This window comes from Patiria miniata, unplaced genomic scaffold (genome assembly GCF_015706575.1).
Source record: "Patiria miniata isolate m_02_andy unplaced genomic scaffold, ASM1570657v1 HiC_scaffold_8, whole genome shotgun sequence".
Taxonomy (NCBI): domain Eukaryota; kingdom Metazoa; phylum Echinodermata; class Asteroidea; order Valvatida; family Asterinidae; genus Patiria; species Patiria miniata.
The window spans coordinates 3,550,413-3,576,819 of NW_024037075.1; the positions used below are offsets into that span (position 1 = coordinate 3,550,413).

At 35.1% G+C, this 26,407-nt stretch overlaps 1 protein-coding gene across 1 annotated transcript; it reads left to right on the plus strand.

The window, feature by feature from the left end:
• Window positions 1–19,587: 19,587 nt before the first annotated feature.
• On the plus strand, window positions 19,588–25,843 carry LOC119719133 (UDP-D-xylose:L-fucose alpha-1,3-D-xylosyltransferase MGP4-like). Its single transcript, XM_038188455.1, has 3 exons — window positions 19,588–19,910; window positions 21,411–21,505; window positions 24,344–25,843. The coding sequence occupies exons 2-3, from the start codon at window positions 21,436–21,438 to the stop codon at window positions 25,270–25,272; spliced, it is 999 nt and encodes a 332-aa protein (XP_038044383.1). The 5' UTR covers window positions 19,588–19,910; window positions 21,411–21,435; the 3' UTR covers window positions 25,273–25,843.
• Window positions 25,844–26,407: the final 564 nt, after the last annotated feature.

Sequence of the window (26,407 nt, forward strand, 5' to 3'; positions counted from 1 at the left end):
TACTTTGTTTTGCATAGTCAGAAGGCTGGTTCTTTAAATGTAAGTTCCTCTAAGCAATGAGCTATTGCAGAGGCTGTATAATAGTGCATAATATACGCGCAATCGGTTTTTTTTTCTCGTGACGCGTGTGCAATATTCCCGGGGAATCACTCGAGGGAGAGGGGCGGCACGGGATATATTACCCGGTCCCTCTGCAGCGGCCGCGGAATACCGGGGAGAGACAGGCTGGGCCCGGGTCGGGGCTAACACATTGGGGTCGTTCAAATGAGGGCAGGACTGAACCCATTCAAAATTCTATGGCGCCCTTAACATGGACAAAGTTGCCACCTTGGTAACAAGTAGACTGGTTGGACGCAATTATGTCAGTCTAATAAGCGCCCTCAAGTGTCAGATTACATCCATAGGTTTTAACCTCCCACATTTCGATCCCCTCTGTAATAAACCATGCCACACTTGTTGGTAGTTTAAAATGTGCACGTTGCACAATATCAAATAACACAAACCACGTCAATGAATTTCGAGATTCTGTTTGCGTTACCAAGTTGTGATCACGTAAAAACAAACCACACCGGACTCAACCCCACCCAGCCTAAACCCAACTCAACCTAAGCCAACCCATCCCATCACAAAACAACCCATCCCATCACAATTCAACGCAAATCGAGTCAGCCCCATCCAACCCAACGGGGCCAGACCCAGCCCAGCCGATCCCAGCCAAGCCGAACCCAACCCGCCCCGACCCAAACCAACCCAACCAAACCTACCAAACTAAACTTAGCCCAACCACCGACTTAACCCAACCAAACCCATTCCATATCAACCCAACAAAACCTAACCCAAATTTCTGAACGCATATTTGTAAACTTTATCAACTTGGGCTGGTTAAAAATAACTCGGCAGGCTGAATTTAAACAGCTGTGAAGCAAAATACAGCTGAGCATGCACATTATACAAAATTGATTCGATATGGATCTGCAGAGGTCAACTTTAATTGCCAGCGCATGAAAAGAAAACGTCGTTGTTTCAACACTTGTGCCACCCCAGTAGTTAATATCTGATGCTGCCGCGACAGCAGCTTTGCTGGAATACAACATAATTAAGCTAACACCAGGAACATATCCTATGAATCGGTATCTAAATAACAAAATACTGTAAAGAATATCCTTCCCAGCAGAGTCCCTTCAATTGACAAGGAGTCCCTTAATTGACACCTGGGGATCTGACCACAATATTTTTCCCCCCAGTGATGAAACACAGAGAAACAATAAATGATTAAATCATTTGGAGAAACATCTAACTTAGGCCCCGGAGTTTGCACCTTTTACATACTACAAGGTCTCCTGTTACGTTTTTATAGACATAATTAACTGACTTAATTGAGCTGTGTCAAATTGACCTTGGGAGACATCCCCATAGACACCTGTCCAGAAATCGATTTGAAATGTGTTCTAGGGCCCTTACAGCATCTTTCTAGCAACTTTCAAGTAATTTCATTTTTTGGCCAAAATTGAAAAAAAATGCAAGGGGTTAGCCTTACATTTTTTGTCAAAATTGGCCAAAAATTGACTTTTCTCAAAACAAGGCAGAAATTCATCTGGATGCAAGAGGATCATCGATCAATACTCTAAAACGCATAATTTCGAAGATTTGGGCAAAAATCATCTATTTTTATAGAAAAAAGTTAATTTTTGGAGTGATTTTACCTTAAATTTTCGACGGAATTTCCCCTTGAATAGCACATTTGTCCAGAAATCGATTTGAAATGTGTTCTAGGGCCCTAACAGCATCATTCTAGTAACTTTTAAGCAATTTCATTTTTTGGCCAAAATTGAAAAAAATACAAGGGGTTAGCCTTACATTTTTAGTCAAAATTGGCCAAAAATTGACTTTTCTCAAAACAAGGCAGAAATTCATCTGGATGCAAGAGGATCATCAATCAATACTCTAAAACGCATAATTTCGAAGATTTGGGCAAAAATCATCTATTTTTATAGAAAAAAAGTTAATGTTTGGAGTGATTTTACCTTAAATTTTCGACGGAATTTCCCCTTGAATAGCACATTTGTCCAGAAATCGATTTGAAATGTGTTCTAGGGCCCTTACAGCATCTTTCTAGCAACTTTCAGGCAATTTCATGTTTTGGTCAAATTTGAAAAAAATATAAGGGGTTAGCCTTACATTTTTAGTCAAAATTGGCCAAAAATTGACTTTTCTCAAAACAAGGCAGAAATTCATCTGGATGCAAGAGGATCATCGATCAATACTCTAAAACGCATAATTTCGAAGATTTGGTCAAAAATCATCTATTTTTATAGAAAAAAGTTAATTTTTGGAGTGATTTTACCTTAAATTTTCGACGGAATTTCCCCTTGAATAGCACATTTGTCCAGAAATCGATTTGAAATGTGTTCTAGGGCCCTAACAGCATCATTCTAGTAACTTTTAAGCAATTTCATTTTTTGGCCAAAATTGAAAAAAATACAAGGGGTTAGCCTTACATTTTTAGTCAAAATTGGCCAAAAATTGACTTTTCTCAAAACAAGGCAGAAATTCATCTGGATGCAAGAGGATCGTCAATCAATACTCTAAAACGCATAATTTCGAAGATTTGGGCAAAAATCATCTGTTTTTATAGAAAAAAGTTAAACTTTTGAGTGATTTTAACTTTAATTTTCGACGGAATTTCCCCTTGAATAACATATTTGTCCAGAAATCGATTTGAAATGTGTTCTAGGGCCCTTACAGCATCTTTCTAACAACTTTCAAGCAATTTCATTTTTTGGCCAAATTTGAAAAATATACAAGGGGGTAGCCTTACATTTTTAGTCAAAATTGGCCAAAAATTGACTTTCCTCAAAACAAGGCAGAAATTCATCTGGATGCAAGAGGATCGTCAATCAATACTCTAAAACGCATAATTTCGAAGATTTGGGCAAAAATCATCTATTTTTATAGAAAAAAGTTAAACTTTTGAGTGATTTTACCTTAAATTTTCGACGGAATTTCCCCTTGAATAACATATTTGTCCAGAAATCGATTTGAAATGTGTTCTAGGGCCCTTACAGCATCTTTCTAGCAACTTTCAAGCAATTTCCTTTTTTGGCCAAATTTGAAAAAAATATAAGGGGTGAGCCTTACATTTTTAGTCAAAATTGGCCAAAAATTGACTTTTCTCAAAACAAGGCAGAAATTCATCTGGATGCAAGAGGATCATCAATCAATACTCTAAAACGCATAATTTCGAAGATTAGGGCAAAAATCATCTATTTTTATAGAAAAAAAGTTAATGTTTGGAGTGATTTTACCTTAAATTTTCGACGGAATTTCCCCTTGAATAGCACATTTGTCCAGAAATCGATTTGAAATGTGTTCTAGGGCCCTTACAGCATCTTTCTAGCAACTTTCAAGCAATTTCATTTTTTGGTCAAATTTGAAAAAAATACAAGGGGTTAGCCTTACATTTTTAGTCAAAATTGGCCAAAAATTGACTTTTCTCAAAACAAGGCAGAAATTCATCTGGATGCAAGAGGATCATCGATCAATACTCTAAAACGCATAATTTCGAAGATTTGGGCAAAAATCATCTATTTTTATAGAAAAAAAGTTAAACTTTTGGAGTGATTTTACCTTAAATTTTAGACGGAATTTCCCCTTGAATAGCACATTTGTCCAGAAATCGATTTGAAATGTGTTCTAGGTCCCTTACAGCATCTTTCTAGCAACTTTCAAGCAATTTCATTTTTTGGCCAAAATTGAAAAAAATATAAGGGGTTAGCCTTACATTTTTAGTCAAAATTGGCCAAAAATTGACTTTTCTCAAAACAAGGCAGAAATTCATCTGGATGCAAGAGGATTGTCAATCAATACTCTAAAACGCATAATTTCGAAGATTTGGGCAAAAATCATCTGTTTTTATAGAAAAAAGTTAAACTTTTGAGTGATTTTACCTTTAATTTTCGACGGAATTTCCCCTTGAATAACATATTTGTCCAGAAATCGATTTGAAATGTGTTCTAGGGCCCTTACAGCATCTTTCTAGCAACTTTCACGCAATTTCATTTTTTGGCCAAAATTGAAAAAAAAATAAGGGGTTAGCCTTACATTTTTAGTCAAAATTGGCCAAAAATTGACTTTTCTCAAAACAAGGCAGAAATTTATCTGGATGCAAGAGGATCATCAATCAATACTCTAAAACGCATAATTTCGAAGATTTGGGCAAAAATCATCTATTTTTATAGAAAAAAGTTAAACTTTTGAGTGATTTTACCTTAAATTTTCGACGGAATTTCCCCTTGAATAGCACATTTGTCCAGAAATCGATTTGAAATGTGTTCTAGGTCCCTTACAGCATCTTTCTAGCAACTTTCAAGCAATTTCATTTTTTGGCCAAAATTGAAAAAAATATAAGGGGTTAGCCTTACATTTTTAGTCAAAATTGGCCAAAAATTGACTTTTCTCAAAACAAGGCAGAAATTCATCTGGATGCAAGAGGATCATCGATCAATACTCTAAAACGCATAATTTCGAAGATTTGGGCAAAAATCATCTATTTTTATAGAAAAAAAGTTAAACTTTTGAGTGACTTTACCTTAAATTTTCGACGGAATTTCCCCTTGAATAGCACATTTGTCCAGAAATCGATTTGAAATGTGTTCTAGGGCCCTTACAGCATCTTTCTAGCAACTTTCAGGCAATTTCATTTTTTGGCCAAAATTGAAAAAAATATAAGGGGTTAGCCTTACATTTTTAGTCAAAATTGGCCAAAAATTGACTTTTCTCAAAACAAGGCAGAAATTTATCTGGATGCAAGAGGATCATCAATCAATACTCTAAAACGCATAATTTCGAAGATTTGGGCAAAAATCATCTATTTTTATAGAAAAAAAGTTAATGTTAGGAGTGATTTTACCTTAAATTTTCGACGGAATTTCCCCTTGAATAGCACATTTGTCCAGAAATCGATTTGAAATGTGTTCTAGGGCCCTTACAGCATCTTTCTAGCAATTTTCAAGCAATTTCATTTTTTGGTCAAATTTGAAAAAAATACAAGGCCTTACATTTTTAGTCAAAATTGGCCAAAAATTGACTTTTCTCAAAACAAGGCAGAAATTCATCTGGATGCAAGAGGATCATCGATCAATACTCTAAAACGCATAATTTCGAAGATTTGGGCAAAAATCATCTATTTTTATAGAAAAAAAGTTAAACTTTTGGAGTGATTTTACCTTAAATTTTAGACGGAATTTCCCCTTGAATAGCACATTTGTCCAGAAATCGATTTGAAATGTGTTCTAGGTCCCTTACAGCATCTTTCTAGCAACTTTCAAGCAATTTCATTTTTGGCCAAAATTGAAAAAAATATAAGGGGTTAGCCTTACATTTTTAGTCAAAATTGGCCAAAAATTGACTTTTCTCAAATCAAGGCAGAAATTCATCTGGATGCAAGAGGATTGTCAATCAATACTCTAAAACGCATAATTTCGAAGATTTGGGCAAAAATCATCTGTTTTTATAGAAAAAAGTTAAACTTTTGAGTGATTTTACCTTAAATTTTCGACGGAATTTCCCCTTGAATAGCACATTTGTCCAGAAATCGATTTGAAATGTGTTCTAGGTCCCTTACAGCATCTTTCTAGCAACTTTCAAGCAATTTCATTTTTTGGCCAAAATTGAAAAAAATATAAGGGGTTAGCCTTACATTTTTAGTCAAAATTGGCCAAAAATTGACTTTTCTCAAAACAAGGCAGAAATTCATCTGGATGCAAGAGGATCATCGATCAATACTCTAAAACGCATAATTTCGAAGATTTGGGCAAAAATCATCTATTTTTATAGAAAAAAGTTAAACTTTTGAGTGACTTTACCTTAAATTTTCGACGGAATTTCCCCTTGAATAGCACATTTGTCCAGAAATCGATTTGAAATGTGTTCTAGGGCCCTTACAGCATCTTTCTAGCAACTTTCAGGCAATTTCATTTTTTGGCCAAAATTGAAAAAAATATAAGGGGTTAGCCTTACATTTTTAGTCAAAATTGGCCAAAAATTGACTTTTCTCAAAACAAGGCAGAAATTCATCTGGATGCAAGAGGATCATCAATCAATACTCTAAAACGCATAATTTCGAAGATTTGGGCAAAAATCATCTATTTTTATAGAAAAAAAGTTAATGTTTGGAGTGATTTTACCTTAAATTTTCGACGGAATTTCCCCTTGAATAGCATATTTGTCCAGAAATCGATTTGAAATGTGTTCTAGGGCCCTTACAGCATCTTTCTAGCAACTTTCAGGCAATTTCATTTTTTGGCCAAAATTGAAAAAAATATAAGGGGTTAGCCTTACATTTTTAGTCAAAATTGGCCAAAAATTGACTTTTCTCAAAACAAGGCAGAAATTCAGTTGGATGCAAGAGGATCATCGATCAATACTCTAAAACGCATAATTTGGAAGATTTGGGCAAAAATCATCTATTTTTATAGAAAAAAAGTTAAACTTTTGAGTGATTTTACCTTAAATTTTCGACGGAATTTCCACTTGAATAGCACATTTGTCCAGAAATCGATTTGAAATGTGTTCTAGGTCCCTTACAGCATCTTTCTAGCAACTTTCAAGCAATTTCATTTTTTGGCCAATATTGAAAAAAATATAAGGGGTTAGCCTTACATTTTTAGTCAAAATTGGCCCAAAATTGACTTATCTCAAAACAAGGCAGAAATTCATCTGGATGCAAGAGGATCATCGATCAATACTCTAAAACGCATAATTTCGAAGATTTGGTCAAAAATCATCTATTTTTATAGAAAAAAGTTAAACTTTTGAGTGATTTTACCTTAAATTTTCGACGGAATTTCCCCTTGAATAGCACATTTGTCCAGAAATCGATTTAAAATGTGTTCTAAGGTCCTTACAACATCTTTCTAGCAACTTTCAAGCAATTCATTTTTTGGTCAAATTTGAAAAAAATACAAGGGGTTAGCCTGACATTTTTAGTCAAAATTGGCCAAAAATTGACTTTTCTCAAAACAAGGCAGAAATTCATCTGGATGCAAGAGGATCATCAATCAATACTCTAAAACGCATAATTTCGAAGATTTGGGCAAAAACCATCTATTTTTATAGAAAAAAAGTTGATGTTTCGAGTGATTTTACCTTAAATTTTCGACGGAATTTCCCCTTGAATAGCACATTTGTCCAGAAATCGATTTGAAATGTGTTCTAGGTCCCTTACAGCATCTTTCTAGCAACTTTCAAGCAATTTCATTTTTTGGCCAAAATTGAAAAAAATATAAGGGGTTAGCCTTACATTTTTAGTCAAAATTGGCCAAAAATTGACTTTTCTCAAAACAAGGCAGAAATTCATCTGGATGCAAGAGGATCATCGATCAATACTCTAAAACGCATAATTTCGAAGATTTGGGCAAAAATCATCTATTTTTATAGAAAAAAAGTTAAACTTTTGAGTGACTTTACCTTAAATTTTCGACGGAATTTCCCCTTGAATAGCACATTTGTCCAGAAATCGATTTGAAATGTGTTCTAGGGCCCTTACAGCATCTTTCTAGCAACTTTCAGGCAATTTCATTTTTTGGCCAAAATTGAAAAAAATATAAGGGGTTAGCCTTACATTTTTAGTCAAAATTGGCCAAAAATTGACTTTTCTCAAAACAAGGCAGAAATTCATCTGGATGCAAGAGGATCATCAATCAATACTCTAAAACGCATAATTTCGAAGATTTGGGCAAAAATCATCTATTTTTATAGAAAAAAAGTTAATGTTTGGAGTGATTTTACCTTAAATTTTCGACGGAATTTCCCCTTGAATAGCATATTTGTCCAGAAATCGATTTGAAATGTGTTCTAGGGCCCTTACAGCATCTTTCTAGCAACTTTCAGGCAATTTCATTTTTTGGTCAAATTTGAAAAAAATACAAGGGGTTAGCCTGACATTTTTAGTCAAAATTGGCCAAAAATTTACTTTTCTCAAAACAAGGCAGAAATTCATCTGGATGCAAGAGGATCATCAATCAATACTCTAAAACGCATAATTTCGAAGATTTGGGCAAAAATCATCTATTTTTATAGAAAAAAAGTTGATGTTTCGAGTGATTTTACCTTAAATTTTCGACGGAATTTCCCCTTGAATAGCACATTTGTCCAGAAATCGATTTGAAATGTGTTCTAGGTCCCTTACAGCATCTTTCTAGCAACTTTCAAGCAATTTCATTTTTTGGCCAAAATTGAAAAAAATATAAGGGGTTAGCCTTACATTTTTAGTCAAAATTGGCCAAAAATTGACTTTTCTCAAAACAAGGCAGAAATTCATCTGGATGCAAGAGGATCATCGATCAATACTCTAAAACGCATAATTTCGAAGATTTGGGCAAAAATCATCTATTTTTATAGAAAAAAAGTTAAACTTTTGAGTGACTTTACCTTAAATTTTCGACGGAATTTCCCCTTGAATAGCACATTTGTCCAGAAATCGATTTGAAATGTGTTCTAGGGCCCTTACAGCATCTTTCTAGCAACTTTCAGGCAATTTCATTTTTTGGCCAAAATTGAAAAAAATATAAGGGGTTAGCCTTACATTTTTAGTCAAAATTGGCCAAAAATTGACTTTTCTCAAAACAAGGCAGAAATTCATCTGGATGCAAGAGGATCATCAATCAATACTCTAAAACGCATAATTTCGAAGATTTGGGCAAAAATCATCTATTTTTATAGAAAAAAAGTTAATGTTTGGAGTGATTTTACCTTAAATTTTCGACGGAATTTCCCCTTGAATAGCATATTTGTCCAGAAATCGATTTGAAATGTGTTCTAGGGCCCTTACAGCATCTTTCTAGCAACTTTCAGGCAATTTCATTTTTTGGCCAAAATTGAAAAAAATATAAGGGGTTAGCCTTACATTTTTAGTCAAAATTGGCCAAAAATTGACTTTTCTCAAAACAAGGCAGAAATTCATCTGGATGCAAGAGGATCATCGATCAATACTCTAAAACGCATAATTTGGAAGATTTGGGCAAAAATCATCTATTTTTATAGAAAAAAAGTTAAACTTTTGAGTGATTTTACCTTAAATTTTCGACGGAATTTCCCCTTGAATAGCACATTTGTCCAGAAATCGATTTGAAATGTGTTCTAGGTCCCTTACAGCATCTTTCTAGCAACTTTCAAGCAATTTCATTTTTTGGCCAAAATTGAAAAAAATATAAGGGGTTAGCCTTACATTTTTAGTCAAAATTGGCCAAAAATTGACTTTTCTCAAAACAAGGCAGAAATTCATCTGGATGCAAGAGGATCATCGATCAATACTCTAAAACGCATAATTTCGAAGATTTGGGCAAAAATCATCTATTTTTATAGAAAAAAGTTAAACTTTTGAGTGACTTTACCTTAAATTTTCGACGGAATTTCCCCTTGAATAGCACATTTGTCCAGAAATCGATTTGAAATGTGTTCTAGGGCCCTTACAGCATCTTTCTAGCAACTTTCAGGCAATTTCATTTTTTGGCCAAAATTGAAAAAAATATAAGGGGTTAGCCTTACATTTTTAGTCAAAATTGGCCAAAAATTGACTTTTCTCAAAACAAGGCAGAAATTCATCTGGATGCAAGAGGATCATCAATCAATACTCTAAAACGCATAATTTCGAAGATTTGGGCAAAAATCATCTATTTTTATAGAAAAAAAGTTGATGTTTCGAGTGATTTTACCTTAAATTTTCGACGGAATTTCCCCTTGAATAGCACATTTGTCCAGAAATCGATTTGAAATGTGTTCTAGGGCCCTTACAGCATCTTTCTAGCAACTTTCAGGCAATTTCATTTTTTGGCCAAAATTGAAAAAAATATAAGGGGTTAGCCTTACATTTTTAGTCAAAATTGGCCAAAAATTGACTTTTCTCAAAACAAGGCAGAAATTCATCTGGATGCAAGAGGATCATCGATCAATACTCTAAAACGCATAATTTCGAAGATTTGGGCAAAAATCATCTATTTTAATAGAAAAAAAGTTAAACTTTTGAGTGATTTTACCTTAAATTTTCGACGGAATTTCCCCTTGAATAGCACATTTGTCCAGAAATCGATTTGAAATGTGTTCTAGGGCCCTTACAGCATCTTTCTAGCAACTTTAAGGCAATTTCATTTTTTGGCCAAAATTGAAAAAAATATAAGGGGTTAGCCTTACATTTTTAGTCAAAATTGGCCAAAAATTGACTTTTCTCAAAACAAGGCAGAAATTCATCTGGATGCAAGAGGATCATCGATCAATACTCTAAAACGCATAATTTCGAAGATTTGGGCAAAAATCATCTATTTTTATAGAAAAAAGTTAAACTTTTGAGTGATTTTGCCTTAAATTTTCGACGGAATTTCCCCTTGAATAGCACATTTGTCCAGAAATCGATTTGAAATGTGTTCTAGGTCCCTTACAGCATCTTTCTAGCAACTTTCAAGCAATTTCATTTTTTGGCCAAAATTGAAAATAATATAAGGGGTTAGCCTTACATTTTTAGTCAAAATTGGCCAAAAATTGACTTTTCTCAAAACCAGGCAGAAATTCATCTGGATGCAAGAGGATCATCGATCAATACTCTAAAACGCATAATTTCGAAGATTTGAGCAAAAATCATATGTTTTTATAGAAAGAAGTTAAACTTTTGAGTGATTTTACCTTAAATTTTCGACGGAATTTCAAATCGATTTGAAATGTGTTCTAGGGCCCTTACAGCATCTTTCTAGCAACTTTCAAGCAATTTCATATTTGGCCAAAATTGAAAAAAATATAAGGGGTTAGCCTTACATTTTTAGTCAAAATTGGCCAAAAATTGACTTTTCTCAAAACAAGGCAGAAATTCATCTGGATGCAAGAGGATCATCGATCAATACTCAAAAACGCATAATTTGGAACATTTGGTCAAAAATCATCTATTTTTATAGAAAAAAAGTTAATGTTTGAAGTGATTTGACCTTAAATTTTCGACGGAATTTCCCCTTGAATAGCACATTTGTCCAGAAATCGATTTGAAATGTGTTCTAGGGCCCTTACAGTATCATTCTAGCAACTTTTACTCAATTTCATTTTTTGGCCAAAATTGAAAAAAAATGTAAGGGGTTAGCCTTACATTTTTAGTCAAAATTGGCCAAAAATTGACTTTTCTCAAAACAAGGCAGAAATTCATCTGGATGCAAGAGGATCATCGATCAATACTCTAAAACGCATAATTTCGAAGATTTGGGCAAAAATCATCTATTTTTATAGAAAAAAAGTTAAACTTTTGAGTGACTTTACCTTAAATTTTCGACGGAATTTCCCCTTGAATAGCACATTTGTCCAGAAATCGATTTGAAATGTGTTCTAGGGCCCTTACAGCATCTTTCTAGCAACTTTCAGGCAATTTCATTTTTTGGCCAAAATTGAAAAAAATATAAGGGGTTAGCCTTACATTTTTAGTCAAAATTGGCCAAAAATTGACTTTTCTCAAAACAAGGCAGAAATTCATCTGGATGCAAGAGGATCATCAATCAATACTCTAAAACGCATAATTTCGAAGATTTGGGCAAAAATCATCTATTTTTATAGAAAAAAAGTTAATGTTTGGAGTGATTTTACCTTAAATTTTCGACGGAATTTCCCCTTGAATAGCATATTTGTCCAGAAATCGATTTGAAATGTGTTCTAGGGCCCTTACAGCATCTTTCTAGCAACTTTCAGGCAATTTCATTTTTTGGTCAAATTTGAAAAAAATACAAGGGGTTAGCCTGACATTTTTAGTCAAAATTGGCCAAAAATTGACTTTTCTCAAAACAAGGCAGAAATTCATCTGGATGCAAGAGGATCATCAATCAATACTCTAAAACGCATAATTTCGAAGATTTGGGCAAAAATCATCTATTTTTATAGAAAAAAAGTTGATGTTTCGAGTGATTTTACCTTAAATTTTCGACGGAATTTCCCCTTGAATAGCACATTTGTCCAGAAATCGATTTGAAATGTGTTCTAGGTCCCTTACAGCATCTTTCTAGCAACTTTCAAGCAATTTCATTTTTTGGCCAAAATTGAAAAAAATATAAGGGGTTAGCCTTACATTTTTAGTCAAAATTGGCCAAAAATTGACTTTTCTCAAAACAAGGCAGAAATTCATCTGGATGCAAGAGGATCATCGATCAATACTCTAAAACGCATAATTTCGAAGATTTGGGCAAAAATCATCTATTTTTATAGAAAAAAAGTTAAACTTTTGAGTGACTTTACCTTAAATTTTCGACGGAATTTCCCCTTGAATAGCACATTTGTCCAGAAATCGATTTGAAATGTGTTCTAGGGCCCTTACAGCATCTTTCTAGCAACTTTCAGGCAATTTCATTTTTTGGCCAAAATTGAAAAAAATATAAGGGGTTAGCCTTACATTTTTAGTCAAAATTGGCCAAAAATTGACTTTTCTCAAAACAAGGCAGAAATTCATCTGGATGCAAGAGGATCATCAATCAATACTCTAAAACGCATAATTTCGAAGATTTGGGCAAAAATCATCTATTTTTATAGAAAAAAAGTTAATGTTTGGAGTGATTTTACCTTAAATTTTCGACGGAATTTCCCCTTGAATAGCATATTTGTCCAGAAATCGATTTGAAATGTGTTCTAGGGCCCTTACAGCATCTTTCTAGCAACTTTCAGGCAATTTCAATTTTTGGCCAAAATTGAAAAAAATATAAGGGGTTAGCCTTACATTTTTAGTCAAAATTGGCCAAAAATTGACTTTTCTCAAAACAAGGCAGAAATTCATCTGGATGCAAGAGGATCATCGATCAATACTCTAAAACGCATAATTTGGAAGATTTGGGCAAAAATCATCTATTTTTATAGAAAAAAAGTTAAACTTTTGAGTGATTTTACCTTAAATTTTCGACGGAATTTCCCCTTGAATAGCACATTTGTCCAGAAATCGATTTGAAATGTGTTCTAGGTCCCTTACAGCATCTTTCTAGCAACTTTCAAGCAATTTCATTTTTTGGCCAAAATTGAAAAAAATATAAGGGGTTAGCCTTACATTTTTAGTCAAAATTGGCCAAAAATTGACTTTTCTCAAAACAAGGCAGAAATTCATCTGGATGCAAGAGGATCATCGATCAATACTCTAAAACGCATAATTTCGAAGATTTGGGCAAAAATCATCTATTTTTATAGAAAAAAGTTAAACTTTTGAGTGACTTTACCTTAAATTTTCGACGGAATTTCCCCTTGAATAGCACATTTGTCCAGAAATCGATTTGAAATGTGTTCTAGGGCCCTTACAGCATCTTTCTAGCAACTTTCAGGCAATTTCATTTTTTGGCCAAAATTGAAAAAAATATAAGGGGTTAGCCTTACATTTTTAGTCAAAATTGGCCAAAAATTGACTTTTCTCAAAACAAGGCAGAAATTCATCTGGATGCAAGAGGATCATCAATCAATACTCTAAAACGCATAATTTCGAAGATTTGGGCAAAAATCATCTATTTTTATAGAAAAAAAGTTGATGTTTCGAGTGATTTTACCTTAAATTTTCGACGGAATTTCCCCTTGAATAGCACATTTGTCCAGAAATCGATTTGAAATGTGTTCTAGGGCCCTTACAGCATCTTTCTAGCAACTTTCAGGCAATTTCATTTTTTGGCCAAAATTGAAAAAAATATAAGGGGTTAGCCTTACATTTTTAGTCAAAATTGGCCAAAAATTGACTTTTCTCAAAACAAGGCAGAAATTCATCTGGATGCAAGAGGATCATCGATCAATACTCTAAAACGCATAATTTCGAAGATTTGGGCAAAAATCATCTATTTTAATAGAAAAAAAGTTAAACTTTTGAGTGATTTTACCTTAAATTTTCGACGGAATTTCCCCTTGAATAGCACATTTGTCCAGAAATCGATTTGAAATGTGTTCTAGGGCCCTTACAGCATCTTTCTAGCAACTTTAAGGCAATTTCATTTTTTGGCCAAAATTGAAAAAAATATAAGGGGTTAGCCTTACATTTTTAGTCAAAATTGGCCAAAAATTGACTTTTCTCAAAACAAGGCAGAAATTCATCTGGATGCAAGAGGATCATCGATCAATACTCTAAAACGCATAATTTCGAAGATTTGGGCAAAAATCATCTATTTTTATAGAAAAAAGTTAAACTTTTGAGTGATTTTGCCTTAAATTTTCGACGGAATTTCCCCTTGAATAGCACATTTGTCCAGAAATCGATTTGAAATGTGTTCTAGGTCCCTTACAGCATCTTTCTAGCAACTTTCAAGCAATTTCATTTTTTGGCCAAAATTGAAAATAATATAAGGGGTTAGCCTTACATTTTTAGTCAAAATTGGCCAAAAATTGACTTTTCTCAAAACCAGGCAGAAATTCATCTGGATGCAAGAGGATCATCGATCAATACTCTAAAACGCATAATTTCGAAGATTTGAGCAAAAATCATATGTTTTTATAGAAAGAAGTTAAACTTTTGAGTGATTTTACCTTAAATTTTCGACGGAATTTCAAATCGATTTGAAATGTGTTCTAGGGCCCTTACAGCATCTTTCTAGCAACTTTCAAGCAATTTCATATTTGGCCAAAATTGAAAAAAATATAAGGGGTTAGCCTTACATTTTTAGTCAAAATTGGCCAAAAATTGACTTTTCTCAAAACAAGGCAGAAATTCATCTGGATGCAAGAGGATCATCGATCAATACTCAAAAACGCATAATTTGGAACATTTGGTCAAAAATCATCTATTTTTATAGAAAAAAAGTTAATGTTTGAAGTGATTTGACCTTAAATTTTCGACGGAATTTCCCCTTGAATAGCACATTTGTCCAGAAATCGATTTGAAATGTGTTCTAGGGCCCTTACAGTATCATTGTAGCAACTTTTGCTCAATTTAATTTTTTGGCCAAAATTGAAAAAAATATAAGGGGTTAGCCTTACATTTTTAGTCAAAATTGGCCAAAAATTGACTTTTCTCAAAACAAGGCAGAAATTCATCTGGATGCAAGAGGATCATCAATCAATACTCTAAAACGCATAATTTCGAAGATTTGGGCAAAAATCATCTGTTTTTATAGAAAAAAAGTTAATGTTTGGAGTGATTTTACCTTAAATTTTCGACGGAATTTCCCCTTCAATAGCACATTTGTCCAGAAATCGATTTGAAATGTGTTCTAGGGCCCTTACAGCATCTTTCTATCAACTTTCAAGCAATTTCATTTTTTGGTCAAATTTGAAAAAAAATACAAGGGGTTAGCCTTACATTTTTAGTCAAAATTGGCCAAAAATTGACTTTTCTCAAAACCAGGCAGATATTCATCTGGATGCAAGAGGATCATCGATCAATACTCTAAAACGCATAATTTCGAAGATTTGGGCAAAAATCATCTGTTTTTATAGAAAAAAGTTAAACTTTTGAGTGATTTTACCTTAAATTTTCGTCGGAATTTCCCCTTGAATAGCACATTTGTCCAGAAATCGATTTGAAATGTGTTCTAGGGCCCTTACAGCATCTTTCTAGCAACTTTCAGGCAATTTCATTTTTTGGCCAAAATTGAAAAAAATATAAGGGGTTAGCCTTACATTTTTAGTCAATATTGGCCAAAAATTGACTTTTCTCAAAACAAGGCAGAAATTCATCGGGATGCAAGAGGATCATCGATCAATACTCTGAAACGCATAATTTCGAAGATTTGGGCAAAAATCATCTATTTTAATAGAAAAAAAGTTAAACTTTTGCGTGATTTTACCTTAAATTTTCGACGGAATTTCCCCTTGAATAGCACATTTGTCCAGAAATCGATTTGAAATGTGTTCTAGGGCCCTTACAGCATCTTTCTAGCAACTTTCAAGCAATTTCATTTTTTGGTCAAATTTGAAAAAAAATACAAGGGGTTAGCCTTACATTTTTAGTCAAAATTGGCCAAAAATTGACTTTTCTCAAAACGAGGCAGAAATTCATCTGGATGCAAGAGGATCATCGATCAATACTCTAAAACGCATAATTTCGAAGATTTGGGCAAAAATCATCTATTTTAATAGAAAAAAAGTTAAACTTTTGAGTGATTTTACCTTAAATTTTCGACGGAATTTCCCCTTGAATAGCACATTTGTCCAGAAATCGATTTGAAATGTGTTCTAGGGCCCTTACAGTATCATTCTAGCAACTTTTACTCAATTTCATTTTTTGGCCAAAATTGAAAAAAAATGTAAGGGGTTAGCCTTACATTTTTAGTCAAAATTGGCCAAAAATTGACTTTTCTCAAAACGAGGCAGAAATTCATCTGGATGCAAGAGGATCATCGATCAATACTCTAAAACGCATAATTTCGAAGATTTGGTCAAAAATCATCTATTTTTATAGAAAAAAGTTAATTTTTGGAGTGATTTTACCTTAAATTTTCGACGGAATTTCCCCTTGAATAGCACATTTGTCCAGAAATCGATTTGAAATGTGTTCTAGGGCCCTTACAGTATCATTCTAGCAACTTTTACTCAATTTCATTTTTTGGCCAAAATTGAAAAAAAATGTAAGGGGTTAGCCTTACATTTTTAGTCAAAATTGGCCAAAAATTGACTTTTCTCAAAACGAGGCAGAAATTCATCTGGATGCAAGAGGATCATCGATCAATACTCTAAAACGCATAATTTCGAAGATTTGGTCAAAAATCATCTATTTTTATAGAAAAAAGTTAATTTTTGGAGTGATTTTACCTTAAATTTTCGACGGGATTTCCCCTTGAATAGCACATTTGTCCAGAAATCGATTTGAAATGTGTTCTAGGGCCCTTACAGCATCATTCTAGCAACTTAACTTTCAAGCAATTACATTTTTAGTCAAAATTGGCCAAAAATTGACAAAAACCCAATCAGTTTTACACTTATTTTTCTTGCTCGCACGGTGACAAATGTATCAAGCGGTTAAATACTATACACGTCCATAATTTGTTTCAATAGAGGGCGCTCCACATGCACAGTTGATGTCACTGCTGCCTGCACAGCTGTCACCACTCTAAAATTTGGCTAATTCCAAAAAAATGGGAATGGTCACCCCGGATCCTTCAGGACACACCAACGGACAAAAAAAAATGACAAGAAAGAACAAACCTCTGATATCTCTAATTATATTAACAACTCTCAAAGTTCTGAGCACTATAACAAAATCTTATAATAAAATTCTTCAATTAAAATCACACTCTTGATCTTGGTAGAAGATTCCCAATCAACTTCAGATCGGGTGAATTACTTCCAACTTATTAAATCAATCAATGACAAGATCATAAAAAAACACTCATGCTCAATTAATCAGTTAAATGTCTTCCAAATTATTACATCAATCGATGACAAGGGTCATAAAAAGTACGTTCAATCAATTGAAAACACTGTTCAGTCAATCAGACACTATCAATTTGTTTCCAAATGTAACTCCGTTACCAGACTTCTCTCAATTATGTACAGATCGGGCACTTCCCTTTTACCAGTTTCTACAAACTTTAAAGCGTTGGAGTTCCCGGCGTGTGAGGGCTCGCAAGACCGTGGTGGGCACAACTCACAGGACTCGGCCGGCTACGCCTCAGTAAATACTCTACGTCTACAGCACCTCAGTGGTAGACTCCTACTCCAGTCGGTGTTATAGTCGACAGGGGAATAATCTCAACCAAAAAGGCCATCTATAATGAATATAAATCCAAAACCTTCCTAGTTCTCAAACATACATAGGTTATGATCTAGTTTATATTATATCGTCAAACTCGATTTTCACAATTGCATATTATCAAAATTCTCACTGAAATAGATAACTCCAGTCTCCTCGAAATTGTTCAATCAGAATCGTTATTTCATGATGAACTTAATAATTCTGATCACCAATCTTTAAGGCTGTAAGTCAGATCATGACATACTTGAACTTCAATTTAATAGGCAGGAAAATCACAAAATTAATACACTTACGGTAATTTGCTGTGCAGCTTTCTTGGGGAGGCGAACTGATGCCATGAAATGTCACAGATGACCGGGACAGTTTTACGACTGGAATTCGGCTTGAATTTGCCCAATTCTAGATACGGAACTGAATTTCCGTCTCTCTTCCAATAGGGATCAAACGGATCCACAAAGGCTATGATCTGCTGTTCTCATATCTCTGATGCAAGGGAAGTTATAACCGGTCTCTCAAGCACACGACCGCTCTCCAAAACTCTGTCTTTTCTCGAACAAGTCAAAATGTCTTCTGCCTCTCTAAATCTCTATCTCTCTCACAACAAAACAAACTCCAACATACCACACACAAAAGGCCCTAAACGGCGTTTCCGAAAAGGACAAAACGATCTATTCTTATACTGACTGACGTGATTTGTTCAACAATTAGGGTGGGCGTTCTCTGACAATTACCATGACCTTGTACAAATGCTGTTGCGTAAGATAGAAGGGCTATTTTTAACACTCCAAGAACGCTTTAGCTCTAAGTGGCTGAGTGAAGTCTACGCGGGACTGACTGACACGTTATTGGTTAAAAACTTTCGGACGATTTCATTTATTGCGGGGTGCACAGGTATATACAAAATAAAACAATAATGAGCGGAACGCAGTAAACACATGTCGGTGAAAACAATTATATAGTTGTCGGTTGCACCGTAACAACAGCGTCAACATGCATCACTGGTATTGAGTAAAAGGAAGACACTCATGGTTCGGGCAATATCTCAAGAAATACGAAATGTATTAACTCAATATTTCGTCGAGTAATAGTTCATAATGTGTCACGATCGCCAGTATAATTTCACAAGAACTTGTCAAACAACAAAAACAATGTAGCCGAAACAACTTTAATGTTCGTAAATGACAAAAATACTCTACGGTTCGGGTGATAAGTCACGATTTACTTATTGAATTTAATTGAAATTCCGTCCAATAATTCTTCATGATGCTTCACATTTAGGAGTATATTTTCATGGGAATTCGTCCAACAAGAAAGAAAATGAGATCAAAACAATTTAGTGTTTTGAATGTAAAAAATAACATCCAAATGAAATCATCCTTAATGGCATAACAAGTCACACTCGTTTAAGGGCAATAATCCAAGAAATTGCAAAAAAGTTCCTTTGTTTATTTTTTTTCAAGAGCATTTACCCAATCACTTTTACACTTTCCTGTTTTTATTCTCGCACGGAGACAAATGTACCAAGCGGTTAAATATTATACATGTTTTTTTTTTCAATAGAGGGCGCGCCACACACACAGCGGCCACTACTGCCTGCAGAGCGTCAACACGGATGCCTCACTGGTGTTGAGTAAAAAGAAGACACTCACGGTTCGGGCAACATCTCAAGAAATACTAAATGTATTAACTCAATATTTCGTCGAGTAATAGTTCATAATGTGAGAAGAGGAAGAGATGTCCGAAGTCATATTGCTGTTAATTTAATGGGTGGGGTGGGCAAATGTCCCCGTGCCCACCCTCGAGAAAAAGATAAATAAGAATATTCTGGAAAAGTACAGGGAATTTTTTTTGGGGGGGGGGATGTGCTGTGCCCCCTCTCGAAAAAAAAGCCTTTATACGATCTCTGTCTGGAACTACAAATATGCAGTGATGCCATGTAGAGGACTCTGTATTGTACATTACTTAGTATGCATACTTCCTTCTTGAATAATTTCATGCAGATATGCTCTGCAAAGCGCCCTCTTCGATGCTCCAGACATCCAGATGTATAGTCGATTTGTTATTCTTGCGCTGCTGTCGCCCACTTAGATGATTCTGAGCTCCCATGAGTCAACATCACCATTGCAATTCCGTTCTGAAACTGTACATTAGGCCTACTCCGTTAGCACTAGAAGACATTATAGTATTGCCCCTGCTTGCTAGCACGTTCTTCGGTTGGCACTGCCTGGTCGGGGGACGCCGCGTGGTAAGTTACGAATGTTTCTTATCGATAATGGAACATTTGCACATGTATGCTGGGTGTTTTTTTTTTAGAAATGCACCTGTTATAATGAATATTGGATAGATCTGAGAAGGAATTGATGTATCATAATACACAAAGTTATATATATATATATATATATATATATATATATATATATATATATATATATATATATATATATATATATATATATATATATATATATATATATATATATATATATATATATATATATATATATATATATGCAATAAATTCAGAAAATTAGTTAAACAAACTTTGGCATATGTTTTGTTTAACTAATATTCTGAATTTATTGCATGTTTATAGCTCTACAGAGATGTATCGAGCACTGTGAATTGTGAAAGAAGACGATTTCATTGGATATATATATATATATATATATATTGAACCTCCAAAAATCAATACATAGGCGTAGCCAGCGGCCTCCCCCCTGCCTTTTCCATTCAAATGCCTCTTTTCACCAGCGCTTACCCCCCCCCCCTTCATATGTGTAAAAAGTCCCATTTTCTCTCCACAAGTGCACTTTTTTTAAATATGTTTTGCCCTTCACCGACATATAAACACTGTCAAGCTCGTCCCAACATACCTGCAACATGTTTTGCGGGGCTCTAGCGATGGTGCGGAAACAAGTACCGCCATTATTCTTAACCATTTCTTCAATGTTGCGGGTATTTTGGGACGTGCTGTTTATACTCAGTGCAGACATTACAGTACTACCCATCGTCAAGGGCATAACCTATTGATTTTAATTACCCCGTCGTAAATTCCCTCTGATGAATTTGAACCATACTCCAGCCTTTATGCCTACAAATAAAATTGTGTGTAGATAGAGGTCTGCATTTAGAATTTGCGTGTAGTGTTAATTTTCGGGGTTTAAATGCCTTATATGAAATTTACCAACTGAAGTGAAATGTAATCCATTTAGTTTTAGCAGAGAAGTTTGGATTCAGTACACTCAGTAGGTTATTATTTTCTTTAATAAGTGTAAACTAAGATCTAATTTTTGTAAAATATGTCTCTTTTGAGTCTCATATCAATTGTATATTTCCTTCACGAGGACCAGAGGTGTACGTAAACATCCGATTATTGAGCGTGTTTGAAACATTTACGGAAATAGATTGCTCTGTGGGAGTAAGCAAATTAAGATAATAACGTTACATCTAAAGGACAATTAGGCCAAAACAAATAAAACTTCTGCTTCCAGTTATACATACTCTATTTTACAGCCCCTACCCTAATTTTGTTTTTGGAAAAATGAGGAAAAAAACGAAAACCATAAATTACTACCTATTACCCTTGACTATACAATGATTAGCACACAACACAACATATACACTTATAACGTTTTCTTTGAGTAGGCCTACAGTACATAATAAAAGCACATCACTTTCTTATTCATAAAAGCAAAGGCACTTTTTTATATATAAAAGCACTGGTACTTTCTTATTTGTTGCTCAGCACTACAGCACCATAATAGCTCAACATGGACGTTGCCCGTGCACTAAAAGTCATGTTCTTTCTTCAGTCGTTGGCTGTACTCGTATTGATCTTTCGTAAGTATTGTCTTTGTTTTATTTGTTTTTATTTTGTACTATAATATTTTGTTTCAATCCTTTAAACTAAATCAGACGCAACAAGACTATTGATATATGCAAACCGTCACGACGAATATTAACTATTTCTAATAACGGTTGAAAAAAAAACAGATATTTCCCCCCCCCCCCTCCCCTTCCAAATGTAGGTGTACATATATCTTCATTTAAAGATAAGGAAATCAGTTTGTGTAAATTTCGAAGACGAATGTTTTACATTTTCAGTTATAATCTTGGAATTTGAATGCCAAGAAATGTTCAAGTGTGCAGTCGAATTCTGTACCGAGTTCGCATACGTGTAGAACATTTTGGCGTGAGTTCGAGTAGAGTTCGAATGCAAGGCATTTTTTTCATAATTACACAGAAGAGTACGAGTACATTTTCATGAGTATAAACAACAATAGTGTATTACCGTAGAAAGTTAGAAAAGTGCAGCACTAGTATTTTCTAGCAACTAGCTACGATGATGCCAACGACCACCACTGGAATGCCAACGAGAGATACAAATTCAAAGCCAATGATCACCGTCAATCGCCCATCCCCCCCCCAATCAACATATTATACAATACCAAAATGTCGTGTAAGACAAACATGCATTACAAATTAACATAAAAGACCGTCAACCTTTCGTTTTAAACTAAAAATGCACTGAATACCAATATTCTCCAAAGACCAACATTCTTTTCAGTTCCAAGATTTCCAACAAAAAAAAGTCGGCGTTCAGAAAGCGGGCACAAAGTCAGGCGGAGGTTTGTGTTACGACCAGTAATGTAAGTCCGACCCATAATGTGATAAAAATCGACCCGTTATGTTATATCGACAGTTAATGTAATAATTTCTACCCGTAATGTAATAAATGAAGCGACCGCTAATGTAATAAAAGATCTACCGGTAATTAATACCAAAAAACTAAAATTTACTCGTAATGTAATATATAATTAGGAGGCTGTTACACGCATAGATTTGCTGGTATTATTTTTTTTTACATTTTGGGGAACTTTGAGTATTTTTGTGAGTTTTGATTGATGATCTATTTTTATTTAATGTCAAGTTTATACCAAGTAACTGGCTTAGAACGGAGTTTTCTTTCGGTTTCCGGACAAATATTCTCCGCAACGTTTCTTCAAAATGAAATGTTGATTGGACATCAATCTTGATACAGATGAGTACCAAATTATTGTGACATTATTGTGACATCATCAGGTATTCAATCATAGACAATTTTTCTTCATAACTGTGCTATTTCTTTCATGTATGACTCGTGAACCAAACCAACAATCATGTTCATAAACACCACGTAATAAACACCCTCAAAAAAGAAAGTCCACACTCATTAGATGGGTCATAATCTTGAATCTGATCGTCTTATGGGGACGTCATAATTATACATCTTTGGGGAATTTTATCAGCTACATCTTGATAACCCGTTTGTTTTACCAAAGACTGTAGATTGTTCAAGATTGACAACGCTTTATGAAAAACGGTGCAGTTTGAATAGTCGCAATATAAAAGATACACGAGGAGAAATGGCTCGACGCAACCAAACGCAACAATTGTCCCCATAGACTGCACAGTGCCCGTACAAAGCGATTTTTATTGAATTTCACGTGCTCTTGTGCATGCAAGCACTGTGCGATCGATATTTCCTGAGCAATCCCAACCTCCTAGATGTTTATTCCAAGCTTGAGCATCGTCACCTGCAATTATGTTACATTTTTGACATTAATAAGTGATGATGCACAAGTATGACCACAAGTTTGGTTGAAATGAACAGAAATTCTAACCCCAACAGAAGCGACAACCCGATTTTGGGTAGTTGCAGTTTTCACCATTGTTGGGTCAAATGAATCCAGGAATTGTTCAGTGCACCTGCGCGATATAGACTTTTGACACATGTTGCCATAGCAACACGTGATTATCGGATGCGCACTTGGCCTTGTCTCAGAAGCGAGCGCGCTATAAATCCACTAAATCCTTTAACTAATGAATGCATAAAGTATTGGTTAAAATGTCCATTGTTCCAACGCGGTAGATAAAAGATTTGCGCAATTATAGACTGTTGTCGTAGCAACTGTTTCCGTAGGAACAGGTGATGCGGGACTTGACCTAGTCTAGGGAGTGAGCGCGCTTTCATAGTTTATTGCTAAAAATTTCTTTTGTTCCCCAACGCGGTAGATAAAAGATAATTGTTGCATAGACCACGGGAGATGCTTGCGGGGAGAGCAAAACAACAACGAGGCCAAAAATAGACCCATTTGCGCAATATAGGCTGTTGACATACCGAATGCGAACTTGACCTTGACCGCGAGCGCGCTTTGTAATTTTTTAATCAATACAGTCATAATTTATTGCTAACAAATGTCCATTCTCCACTCACGTGGTGAATAACAAATGGATGTTGTGCATAGACCACGAAAGATGGTTGCAGAGGGAGCAAAACAACAACGAGGCCAAAAAATAGACCCATTTTTTAACATGTTATTGTTTGATCTTGAAAGGAGTGAGAATTTGAAAGTGGGTTACATCAGCATGCTGTACTTTCCCTTCTTGGTTTTTTTTCTTGCAAGAAGGGCCTATGATACAAATAGAAATGAATTTCAAACTTGGGTCCTGATCCTTCTTCTATTTCTTTGGACTGTACCGGATGACAACATTCCCGTTTTTGAGAACATGACATGCAATGTACCAGTACATAAAATATTTTTAAAGTGTTTCGTTATTTGAAATTCGTGGAGGGTTTATTCAGCGAAACATGTTGGAAATACTTTCAGTTAAAATGTTGTAACTCTTCTTTTTCAGATTGGTCCCGCAAGTGCAATTCATGTGTGATTCTTAAGACTGCAATGATAAACCAAGCTACGGGCAATGTATACAGCAAGGCAACTAGCGTCCCGTTTGCAAGTACTGAGCGTGGACAATTGTCAAATTGCACACTTCAAGACATCCTACAGCGACCCGGTGTGGTAATGTTGACAACAACCAACCTAGGCTTCCTAGACATGACCATGAACATGTTGGCGAGTGTCCGTAAGGTGGGAATCTGTGTCAATTCAACTATCATCGCTGAGGATGAGAAAGTATACCAATATCTGCACAAAAAAGCTGAAGGGGACCCAACGGTGCATGTAGTGATGACCAACTCTGGTCTCATGCAGACTGGCGAAGTGAAGCGCAAAAATGCCCGAACCTATTTTGACCTACTGAAGAAACGCCAGGGGTATTTTTTGAGTCTGTTGGAAGTAGGCATTGAGGTTCTTTTCACGGATTCTGACACCTTTTGGTTCCGAGATCCATTTCCGTACTTCCAGGGAGACTTCGATATGTCTATGATGGACCCGAGATCACCTTATCCGACTCGCACATCAAGGGCACATTACTGCGCCGGTTTTATTTACATGAAGCCAACCAACGTGACACTCCTGTTTGTTAAAGAGTGGATTCGGTCTCTGAAAGGGAAGAATATCATGGATCAGATCGAGATGAACAGACTCTTGCAAGCTGATAAACCCGTGCATGTCAACATCCAACCACTCGACATTAAACTTTTCCCACCAGGGCCTCCGTTTTACGAGTTCTTAGCGAAGAACGCCAGCTACTCTGCTGTTGTGATGCACGCCGCCAGTATCCATGGACACGATGAAAAAGTGCGAAAATTCAAAAGCTCCAATATGTGGTTGGTCAATGCAAGCAGTGACGAGTTGGTTGCCCGTGAGCAATATAATAATTAACTTTCTAAACTAATTACATTTTAAGCAGATGGTAAACTTTCAGTGTAAAAAATACTTTTTAGGCGCATTTTTCATATTTCGTAAAACTACTTTTTAGGCGCATTTTCATATTTCGTAAAACTACTTTTAAGACGCATTTTAATAAGTATTTTTTGATTCTTTAAGATTTGTAAGGTCGTGTAATAAGCATGTTAGGTATTCCAAAATAGTCTGGTGCACAGCAAGATTCGACTATTTTTTTTCGGGATAACAGCAGCAGTTAAATGCACACAAGGCAATGGGGGACGTGGTAACCAAATGCATTATGTGCAATTTTTCGTGCAATCGAAGAGATGGAACTTTCGTTCGCACAAAAATTTCGAACACCTTAAACACGTCTAAAGGTTTTCTAAAAAAATGTTATACTTCAGAACACGATGACCTCTTTAATTTTGCTGGTACCCCGCTATGCTTTTGCACGCATAAGATGCAATGTTTATCCCAAAAGATAATCAGGTATTTCGGTCGTAGGCTTTATGAATGTTGTCGTTTGAGAGAATTATGAATTATAAAATTTAGGTTTTCCCTACCAGTTTTCGAATATTGCTGATCATTTTCATTTTCAGCCGTTCAATTCCGCCCTATTTTTGCACATCTGAACAACAATTTTGGTTTCCTTTTTATTGTTAAGGTATTCTATTTCAAGTTTAAGTCACCCAAGATTTTGCTACTAGCGCTCGCGTTTTTGTTTCGGGGAATTCTATTTTGTTTTGGTGCATTTCAAGACCTCATTTGCAGCATTCTTAAATTAAGTGTTTTGCATCTTTTGACGGTTGACGCATTCACATTAGCGAATGTCGGTGCGCATAATTACGGACTATTTTGAAGTTGGTGGCGCCATTTACACATTTATTATACTACTCCAAAATAGGCCACATATATATCACCATAAATCAAATCGTGGGACTAAAACTAAAAGTTGACCACAAAAACAAACACAAAATTGACAACCACTTGGGGACGGCTTAAGGCACCAATTAAATCAACCAGCTGTAATGTCCTCTAACATTACAGTCGCTGCAGCAAACGGCCACAATTGAGTTTTTGCTCAGCAGATAGCTCTCGTGTGCGGCGGGCTTTATAACATGGCTGCCAT

Excerpts from the sequence above, each read along its gene's own strand:
- LOC119719133 (XM_038188455.1), top strand. The coding sequence starts at position 21,436 with ATGGACGTTGCCCGTGCACTAAAAGTCATGTTCTTTCTTCAGTCGTTG. Across the intron at positions 21,506-24,343 it reads TGTACTCGTATTGATCTTTC|ATTGGTCCCGCAAGTGCAAT; the intron begins GTAAGTATTGTC and ends CTTCTTTTTCAG.